Here is an 11,310-nt window from a genome sequence, read left to right as displayed (position 1 = left end):
CATGGCACTATATACCCAATTTATATACGAATGTACAGAAAACACATACATGCAGTACTGTGCAAAGGTTTTGAGTCATCGGTCATTTCCTTTTAATCTACTTCCAAAGACCCAGACTTTCTTGTTTTTAAGGTGGTCTTGAGGATTAGTTCTCCAGGTTTTCTGTTATTGTTTTCTGGAGATTGGCTGCATTTTCACCCATTTTCAGTCCAATTCTTGTACCTGACATCACAAAATAGCATTTTGTTGCTTTTTGCTATAGAAAAAATGATTTAAATTATTGAAGCATTTAAAAAGGCACAAACTAATGCAACTCAAAGGATGAAGGCAAAAGGCTTTTTAAAAATTGTATCTTTAGCTTCGATGTTACTGTTGCAAAAACACATCAGTTGTTCCCATTTCTTTAGTTGAATCCAAAAATGCCAAAGATAAACAAAGATGGGCATAAAAATATTATTTTTGCATCAACAAGATTGAGTTGATTTCTCAAGCGCTATAGCTGAAAACCTAGCTTATCTCAGTATAGTGTGCAGATGTCCTTAAAAATACTGAGGAAACTAGACAATTAGAAGAAGAAGCAGATGAACAGTATTTGAAGGTCAGGGTGGTGATATCATATTATCTAACAAATGGACTGAAAATCAGGTTTGAAGTGATGAATGCAAATTAGAAATTTTTGGTTAAATTGATTAATATGTGTTAAGGAGGTCAAGAGATAACAGTGAGCATCTACAGCCAAGTGTAAAACATGGTGGAGGCTCTGTCATTGTCTGATGCTGCATATAAGTCAGGGGTGTTGGCTTCAAGTTTTAGCATGGAAATGATCCCAAACACACTGTCAAGACTGGAGGTCAACTTTACTGAAGCAGTGAGGGATCATCTTGACAAAAAAACAGAACAAAAGGGATCCAACATCCAAAAAAGAGCTTCAAATGTCCTTCAAGACCCCTAAAGAACTATTCCCAATGATTATCTAAAGAGATTTCAAGCTTGTTAGAATTCTATGATCTCTGTGTTTGACTTATATACAGTATTTCAATGTATGTTTGCACGTTTCGATAAATCACTGCAGCTATTTCCCTGCAAAATATAAAGAAATGAGAGGTGGCTCAAAACTCAGCATTTAAATACACTGTCATGATTTGCATGGATTTCAAAAAACAAACAAAAAAGAAACAAACAGAAATAAAAAAAATTACAGATGTTTCATGTACAATACTTCAGGTCTCTATAGCTCTTTATTTCTCACTTCACTCCCATGCTCTTATTCCTATCTAAAGTGCTGTTCTCTTCTATCCAAACTATTTTACATGCAGAAAAAAAAGTAGTATTTACACCATAATGACAAAAAAAAGCCCAATTTTATATTCCTGTATATTGCATACAGTGTGTTTGACTATCTGTTTTTAATAATTTAACAAAAAATACAGATCAGGAACAGTGGTTGCATTACAGCTCTTCAAAACTCAAATGTCTAAATTTGTTTAAACATTATATTAATATGGATTCATATCTGAATGCTGTTAATGCTCATTGTATCCAAAATAGCGACACCCATTTGCTTTTACTAGATTTTTGTGTTAAAATAATACAAATCCCCCCCACCCCCAAATCCACAGCTGAAACAGACTAAATTTATGCTGGTGAGCTAACCCGGCTCCAGGGAGCCTGTTGAATCATTGATTTGACCACAAACTGTACAGAGGACACTTCACTACACATTTACTATTTGAACATTCATCCGTAACATCCGAAGAAAATGACAGTTGCATCTAACACAATAATTATATGCAGAAATTAAACTGCTTTAAAAACATGCATTTTATCTCTGCAACAAACAAAACAAAAAAGACCCTTCAAAATAAAAGAAGGACACCAGGCAACGGTGAAGATAATTGTGTAGCTGCAGTTGAAAAAGGGTAATAACTGAGGTGTGCCATCTTTGCCTTTTGCCAATTATAACCTTGGGCTACATTTACAGCTACAGAAGGAGATGGGTGGGGAAAAGCAAGACGCACATACACATGATGCAGGAAGGCAACGAGACTAGTGAGGACAACAGTGAGATTGTGTGTACTGACACAATGACATCTGAAAATGGACGAGCAGAAGGTCGAACGGGTTTATACCTCGCTGGAGCTGACTCCTCCTTTCTGATCACACCAGATATGAACATGTACAGTATGGAAATAAGTGGCACACATACACACACACACACACACAGAGCCAAAGAGTGACTAGGGCAGGCTTTTAAGACCGGCAGCAGCCAGTGCCCTTCATTTCCTTGTTCACGTACTCATGGAGCTTAAACTTCTCACTGGGATCCTTCATGGACCTGTGCTTCAGCTCCCTGAGGAAAAGGAAGAGGATATTGAGGTAAAGGACCTTTACACACATTAACCTATTTTTGAAAATCCTGTGTTAGTTGACTGGATTGGCTGTCAGTCTACTAACACAGGAGAATCACATTCATACCTATGGACAGATTAGAAAATGCTCAGACTGAAATACTACAACTGGACTGTGAGAGAAAGCCCATGTAGAAAAGGGGAGAAAACGCAGAAGTCAGAGGTAGGCAAAAAATGTAATATTGTGTAACCACCTGACTTTCTGCCATTCTTTTAGCCAAATAAAGACATAAATAAACACTAGTAAGGGAAAACTATTATTTAAATCTGTACTTCAGATCTTTATTGAAACATTTGCAACTTCAAGGAAGCATTTACACGAGTAACAAATCTTTTTGACTCCACATTGACGTCCATGTTTATATGAAAATACTAAATGTTTCAAATTAAAAACCACATTTTATATTCATACATCCTTTATATAATCCCTGACACTTACAAAGAGAAATATACTTACTTGGCCACAGCAGTGAAAGCCAGCTCTACATTGAGGCCTGACCTGGCGCTGGTCTCCATGAAGGGAACTCCGAATTCCTGCAGAGCCAAAGCAATGAATCTTAATGCAAAGTGCTTTTTTTGTGCTCTCTGTGATGTTTGTACTAAAACCTCAAAAAAAAAAAATCTTTTCTTTCTTAATTTTTTAAGAAGCAGCTTTGAGCAGAGGAGCTCAAGACACTGGAGAAACATGTTTACAGTCTTAATAAACTGCAAACCTGTCCATTAATCTGTTTGCCATTTATGGCAAACATTCAGCCATGTGCTGCATTGAAACATTGCTAAGGTCTGAACTTCCTAAATTCCATTACTACACCAACAGACGCCTGAATGGTTATAGAAGGTAGGAGCCATTTAGTTTTTACCAAATGAATGTTGCAGCAGAAATCAAGACTCAAACCAGGAAATATTTTTTCCAATCTTCTGCTGTCCAATTTTGGTCAGCCTGTAAAATTTGTAGCCTCAGTTTCCCATTCCAAGTGTAGCCCATCTACTTCAAATTTCGCAATGCCGTCCACTCAGAGATTCTGTTCCGCACACCTTGGTTTTAACAAGTGTTTTTTTCAGTTACTGTTGCCTTCCTATCAGCTCCAAGCAGTCTGGCCATTCTTCTCTGACCTCTGACAAAAAGAAGGCATTTTTACCAAGATAGCGCTCACTGGATAGTTTCTCTTTTTCACACCTTTCTCTGTAAACTCGAGAGGGAGCTGTGTGGTAAAATTCCAGTAGATCAGCAGTTTCTGAAAACACACTAACAACCATGCCTCAAAGTTACCTTCCTTTACGGGTCTGATGCTCGGTTTGAACTTTGTCTTGACAATGTTTACATGCCTGAATGTACCGAGTTGCATTAGATATTTGCCTTAATGAGAAACCTCATGAAATGGCCTATAAGTGTATGTATAAAAAGTTAACACAGCAGGATTAAGCTTGAAAGAACAAATTGTGACTGGTGGATAAAAACTGCATAAAAATGTAGTGCCCAGCAGCTTCACACTTGTTCACTTGTAGATAATCCAGCTCGGTGCCATCTCCATGCTTTCCCTCTGCAGGCAAATTTGTATCAGCAAACAGAGATGATAACTGATGTGTCTTTTTCCTTCCAGGCTGAGCCCCGAGTTACTTATTGGCACTTTATTGCTGCCATTTCTAAAAAGAATTGCTTGGCAGTTTACCTTTTTTTTCAGTGCACTTGGTTTTGAGGCAGTGCAAGGATTTGCAGTCGCACTGAAGAAAGAGCTATAAAACTGGGGATGACTGACAGTCGATACATGTTATGCAGAAGCTCATAAAACACGATGAGCCATAAGACACAATTCTACAGAGTAAATACTGACTATCACATTTTTATTATCTATGGGGGAGAAAACACATCCGAGTCTTATCTTCCGTTTCCTAACAGCAGAAGGAAATCTCAGATAAAGAGCTAGAGTGAGAATGCAAACGGATCTCCAGATAATCACACATTTCTGTAATATTTGTAATCCTCATGCTTGCCATAAAAATCCAATCAGCCATATAAATCCCTTTGGAAAAGCACATATACAGAAAAATTAATGTCTTCGCTGTTTAGAAAAAGATTGGGGCAAAATTTCTGTTTATATTGTGTGGACCTTCAGACTATGACACAGCTAAACAAATCCCCATGCATCTTAGTTTTTCACCTTAGCAAGTCTCTCACCATCTTCTCTCTTCACCACCCTGTCATGAGTGGCATCAGCCTGATGAGACAGGAAAAACAAGGTTACATTCCAGCATCAAGCAACCATCAGCATCAGCGCCAAATATGCTTTCACCAATTGCAGGCTTTTTGCCATATATAAGCCTCGTTCTGATCCGATGGCAGCTAGAAGTCTCGGGATGCTATTAAAAGGCTGTTATGGCATGTTAGGTGACTGAAAGTAGACAGAGCTCTGAGCCAGAGACATCTGTTCTCTGCTTAGAGAGAATGACAGTTCCAGAAAATGTGTTTCGCTAATATTTGCAAATTTGATTGACAGTTATTAGATGTGTGCGCACACAGAATGACTCAGGACTCCTTGGCAGAAGAGATGTTGTATTTCAACTGGACCCTCATGGCTAAATAAAGGATACATAAAAAAAACAGGTTTTTAAGCAAATGTCACCAATAATCAACTGACTGAGCTTCAAACAGCTTTAGCAAGTAGTTGTGCTTAAGCACAGACATCAGTTGATGCTAAGCATGTGTCTGTTGGAGCAGCAAATTATTACTGATACTTAGAAATACAACGATAGTTTTGTTTTCTGAATTTTCTTAGATGCAACATTAGAGAACTTTTTTGTGTGTGTTTTGGTATTTGTCGCTATTAACAAATCCCATGAAAGACAAAATCCAGTTCAAAAATCAAGTGTGCATTATTTTGTCCCTCACTTCCAAGCCCTATTAAAGGCTTTAAACCAAAGGCAAGACCCAACAGTTTCATTGTCAGGTGCTAACTTGATAGTGGAAGAATTTACATTAGGTGCCACAGTAATGGGTGTGTATAAAAATGATGGGACTTCTGTGAGTGTCAGATTGAGTACCTTTAAGCACAAATCAGGTCAGATTATTGCCCAAAGCTGTCCTTTCAAACATGTAACACATGTGTTTAAAGTATTTCCACATGCCCACTCACTGTGTATCCAAAGGGCAATTATCTGTGCCACTATCATATCCCTGTCAGATGGGTTTTGTACATGTGAGCTGGCAGCTCACTCAGGTAATCTCTAGAAAAGTTCGGTATTGCAACGCATGTGTAAAAAACTGTTACCGCTATGAAAGAATTTCAGTGCCTTGCCTTGTTTCCAAGCAGCATGAGCACTACATCTTGTTGGGCGTATTCGTGGATCTCAGTCAGCCATGCCTGATAAACACAAGAAAAGAAGAGACAAGGATAAATGTGTGGTATGCATATGGAAGGACTCCGAAAAAGCAAACCCTGTCTGGGACTTCGCAAGGACAAGCTCAAACATTAAATCTAATCACAAAGAGTGACAAAAATAAAGGGTAAAGAAAGAGGACAGAGGATCTGGGGAATCGCAATATTTTAAGATTTTAACAAACTGTATAGTAAGATTGTAAAAAATATCATCATCAGTTAAAATCAGCTGCATCGTGGTTTAACTGTAATATGTGCCGTGGGGAGATAGAGTCATCCAGGGGAACAAACAGCCTTTCTTACTGTGTGAGCTTCGACAGCTGCTGAACCGTCCGTTCACTGTTAATGAGCAATTAGTTAGCTCAAACAAACACCTGCTGAAATATTCCCCGCCGTCTCAGCACAATGCCTAATTGTACCCACAGCGAGTTATTCTGCATAAGTTTCTGCAGGTGATCAATCCTTTTTTTGTTTAGTGGTCCCACTCAGACAACTACAGTTAAGTCTGCTGATGACACTGCATTTGTAAAGGAATTTCTCAGCGTCTCTGTGTGCCAGCATATGGCCGAGGGAGACTATAAGCAGGTTTCATGTAAATCCACTATAAACCGTATGTGTCGCCTTGATGTGACTTCTTGGTATGCAACAGTTTTGTTTATTCAAAAATCTGGAACCTAAACGATAAACTTTGTCTCCCCAGTTTTGGATTCAGCTTTTTTGATGTCTTTTAAAAGGAAAACAACTAAAACAAAAATTCAGGTTTTTGGAGAAAAGCAGAGTTTGTTGCAATGCAGTTTATTGAGCTTCTCCTGATAAAAGCAGCGTCACCTAAGAAAAGAAGCAGAAGGAACAGTAAAGCGACAACAAAGTGATCCCGGGACGTCAAACCTTAAGCAAGCAAAGTGAGTGAGAGACAGACGAAGGACAAGCAAAAGGCAGAGGGAGACAGGAGCCACTGGCTCCGATTTCTTTGTTACAAAGAAAAAAAACACAACAAATATATTGTACACAAGCACAGACGATATGTGAATCCTAATCAGTCACAATATGCAGGGACAGCTGACTAATCAGGACAGTCGGGCTGATTGCTGATGGGCTGGTTTATGTTCACCTCTCTTTTGAGACGGATGAGTGGGAAAAATTAGTTCTGACAACTACTTTATTTTTTCCACTATCTCCATTCATCTAACAGCATCATAGTAAATCAGATGAATTCTATCATCTGAGCGATTTCTCATAGGGGCGTTGGAGGAAGATGCTGTCAAATATGCTATGTGAACTGACCTGTTTACCAGAAGACAGATCCCAGTTGCAGCTGGGAACGAGGAAATGTGGATGAAATTTTGTGTTATCAGCTTAGGCTACAAGGCTAGTACAACGTTTGATATAATACCAATACATATAACTGAGGTTATTAGCCTAGTTTATTTTGCGCAGCCCAGTAGGTATGAGATGAATCACAGATGGCCTACCATTTTAAGTTAAAAAAAACCCTTAAGTTAAAGGTTCCAGTAGGATCTATGTGATATTGAATAACTCCCCTATAATAGAATTTTGTGGTAGCTTTGGAGCAGCAAATAAACCCATCTGACACTGCTGATAATGATAAGCATGAAGAGGCCATGACTGAGGGGACAGGTAGCGACTAGTCTATTAAATAATTTGAATTAAGTTATTTATGTCTCGTAAGAATATATACCACACAGAGTATATGTGTTTTAAATTGTATCAAGACATTCAGAATACATCTGGGTAGCCTTCTGCAAACATGAATTGTAGACTATTATGATATGAATTGTTAGAAAAATCAAAAATGATCCCAAATTCCTCCACCATGGAATAAGTAGACCGGTCTTCTCACAATATTTGAGTACTAATCAGGCATAACTCGGCCTTACCGTTGCATTCAGCATGGCAACTACACAACAGCTCCCATCAGGGTTGGGAACTCCCAATATGTTCAGCATGCTTCCCAGTGTGTTCTGCCCACTGACTGTATGACAGCCTTCCTCCGAGGCCTGTCTACTGTGCTGGGGCCAACAAATAAGGCTTGCAATTCTTAAGGCACAGGGTTAAACAGAGTTCACTCACTAAGGCACACGATAAAGGCAGCTACAGTAGTTTTCCCACAGAGGATACGTGTAGCATATTAAGTGAACTTCAAATCATATTTAATGAGATTACATCTAGTATATTAAATGAACTTCAAATTATATAAGGTGAGATTATCATATTGAATGAGGCCAACTAAGAATCGTTCCCTCTAGTGTATACCTCATAATTATTCCCATCAGTTTAAGCTACAGTAGTGAAACAGACAGTGGTGAAAATTCACAGGGGAGCCTTCCAACTAGAGCTCATTATAAATAACATGACAGCACTGCCGCCAAAAGTCCAACAAAATGACAGGTAAGACTGGAAGAATGGAAGAAACCATGTTTACTTCAGCAACAATGCTCAAGACTAAGTATACTGGTTAAAAAAGTGTTAATACTGTAACCACCACCCTCTATTATATTTCAGCCTGTTAGATATGCTAATAAACCAGTTACTCATCTCTGACTCCCAGCAATGCCCACATTAGATTCAGTCGCATCATGGCCAGCAGAGCTAAACACACTTGCCTGCTCTGTTAGGTCAATTAACAAATATTAAACGTCAAAGTAAACTAAGCCCCTAAGGGAGGTCAGGTCTCTCCTACTCATTGGATACTTTGCACATTACCATCCTTTGGGGGTAAGGCCCCAAGCAGTTGCCTGCCTCACCTTGTGACCAACGTGCTTCTGGAAATAGAACATGACCAGGCTCACATGCGCAGCTGCATTCAAAAAGATGTGGATTTCACTCTACTGCCATCCCACCATACTGTCCACTTTTTAATATGAGTCAATGATAAATGACTTATAGAGAGCTTTTCTACTCTACTGGAGCACTTGTGCTTTATACAGCTTGGCACATTCACACAACCCAATGCCTAAGAGCTTTCTAACTAACATTCACACCCCACTGAACGCATCAGAGAGCAACTTGAGGTTCAGTATCTTGTCCAAGAAAGCTTTGGCAAGTGGAGCAGCCAGGAACTGAACCACCAACCTTTCAATTAGTAGATGACCAGCTTTATTCCCCTGAGCTATAGGCACCTCAAAAGGGGGAAGAGAACATCTATTGTTCTATTTTTCTAAATCGACTGTCTATACTCAACATTTTTCTGGAATATCCTGACATTGAGTCAAAAGCCAAAAATATCTTAGCTATAATAAACGGACCAAATTTCTTAATCTTTGAATTCAGATGTTGACTTGTTGTTTCTGGAATTTCTTCCCTTCCTTCCCTGATCCCAGATGATCAGCTGTAAGTGGTATTATTGCAAAGTAGAAACGTTTAGGAACCACAGCAACACAGCCACAAAAAGAAAGACCATGTAAGATTACAAGTACTGAGGCGTATACTGTGTAAAAGTCCCCAAAGCTCAGTTGACTCAATAACTGTACAGTTCCAAAACTCCACTTGCACTAAGATCAGCACAAAAAAGAAAGAAAGAAAAAAAAATAGAAGATTGTGGGCCAGAAGCTTCATGGTACGGCTCTTCGTGGCCAAGCAGCTCCTTTTGGGACATACATAAAAAGAATTAGTCTTACATTTCAAATAGTGTTTTGTGGGAACTGGTAAACTGAGTGAAAGCTATTTAAGCTACATCTGTACACAAAGAAACTACTGAGTAGACTCCCTTTGTTCACCGGTACAGCCTTTGTCATCTCACCAGTTTAATGGGTTGTCTCAAAATCAATGCTGAATCTCATTTGTGTTTTGATGGGCTTCAGAGTTAATGAGGTCAGCGAGGTCTGGTGATTTGAGAAAGCTGATGGTGGCTCCAAGATTCTTTAATCAGAGCCCTGAGCCCTTTGCTATTTTAAGAAAGATAAAAAAGACTGGGCTGGATTTGAATTTGCATCACCAGTGATCTTCAGCATAGTACTGAGGGGGGGAAATGTTTCAGAGGAACACCTTCCATGTAGCTAATCACTTGCTTCATGTATAATTCAACTTTTTTGTCAAGGTTTCACATATTGCTTAGCTAGGTCAGCTGCTACAACTGCTTGTCTCTGAAAATGAAGCATCTTTGAATTCTGTGCATCCTTTGAAAGTCGCTTATGTTTGTATGATGTAACCTCTGTTCAATACAATATTTATCAAAATATTGGATCATGCATTTGGCCTTTGGTTATTGTTATCTACCTCCCGGCCGTGCAAACTTTCATCCTCCCACAACTACAAGCAACCCTCTGCAGGATAAAATCTGACAGCCTGCCTCTGAGTGATTCTCTCCATATGCTGTGATTACTGGTGATGAACCATAGCTTGTAATTAGATCATTTGGCTGTTCATAGCACATCGCCTCATGGGTCATTTCACGGATGTAATCATTGATCATGATGCCACTTGTCACTTTCATCCTGGAGAACTGCAGTCTTCTTTTGTGTTTTCGTTGCAGCAGAGGAAATATGCATGCAATGATGCAGCAGAAAACAAAATGAATCAATGTGGCAAATCAATAGATTCTAGGTGCATTTCTAGTCCCACTAACATAGCATTTAGTATTCCAGAAAATGTGATTTAGTGTCCAGTATGTGAAATGCATTCCAAGAATACCAGAAAGTCCTACTGCATCTGGCTACAGGATACAGGCAAGTTGAGCTTTTCTGCCCCACAAATCTCAGTGGAAGCTAAACATTACAACAAGAAGGTCAACGTTCAAGGCAGATAGTGTGTCCTAACTGTATGCAACAAGAGCTTTTAACTGTAAAACTAATAGTGTAACAACTGTAACAGCACATCACTCAATAAAAATACAGCTGGAAAAACTACAAAGGATTCCAGTTTATGATTGCCAAATCATTTTTAGTTAGCAGGAGTAGTCTGCTAATGCCTGGGGCTAAAGCTAGGAATAAACTATTAAACAGACTTAAAGGACAATAGCAGTTAATTTAACCGGGCATAAAACAAATTCATGTGGCTATAGTGGCTTTACCTTCATTGTAGAGATGAAAGGGAATTAGACATAGCACAACATAGAAAAGAAAGAAGACTAGCACAAGCTTTTTAGGTAGATACTGTGAAAGCAACTGAAAGTAAAAGAAAGTGAATAAACAAAATTTTCTGTTGTTGCTTCGTATACTTTAATAAATCTAAGCTTTTCCAGCAAACAAAGCACTCTAAGTGTAACTACACACATAATTTATACTATAATTAAGTCAATTTTTAAATCAAAAAATACTAAATAATAACATTACATACATTAAGCACCTTTTATCATTAGTTCTTACCAGCATCTGTGCATATGTGCAGATAGTGCAACGTTTTTTGAAAATAATCCATTTATTTATCTAATTAAATATTAAGCAGATAAATACCAGCTTCCAAATAATATTGTCAGCGGCTGCTGGGGAAGTCTCAGGGCTCACTTCATCTTTTATTCAAGACTAATACCAGGATCTCTGGCCAAATGCTTAGGGAACCAAATGTCAGTG

At 38.6% G+C, this 11,310-nt stretch overlaps 1 protein-coding gene across 1 annotated transcript in view; it reads right to left on the bottom strand.

Annotated features, from left to right (window-relative positions):
• Positions 1 to 420: 420 nt before the first annotated feature.
• The window catches only part of LOC102203658 (ras-related protein Rab-26), a 54,829-nt gene continuing 43,939 nt past the window's right edge, over positions 421 to 11,310 (bottom strand). The window contains exons 6-9 of the mRNA XM_005744350.1: positions 5,702 to 5,767; positions 4,568 to 4,624; positions 2,866 to 2,942; positions 421 to 2,350 (exon numbers count right to left, since the gene is read on the bottom strand). Of these exons, the coding sequence (XP_005744407.1) occupies positions 2,251 to 2,350; positions 2,866 to 2,942; positions 4,568 to 4,624; positions 5,702 to 5,767 (300 nt within the window). The 3' untranslated portion in view covers positions 421 to 2,250. The remainder of the gene's footprint in view (positions 2,351 to 2,865; positions 2,943 to 4,567; positions 4,625 to 5,701; positions 5,768 to 11,310) is intronic.

The sequence above is a fragment of the Pundamilia nyererei genome, unplaced genomic scaffold (genome assembly GCF_000239375.1).
Source record: "Pundamilia nyererei isolate P.nyererei 1_Seehausen unplaced genomic scaffold, PunNye1.0 scaffold00142, whole genome shotgun sequence".
In the NCBI taxonomy this organism is placed as follows: Eukaryota; Metazoa; Chordata; class Actinopteri; order Cichliformes; family Cichlidae; genus Pundamilia; species Pundamilia nyererei.
This window is presented reverse-complemented; position numbering and strand designations above follow the sequence as displayed.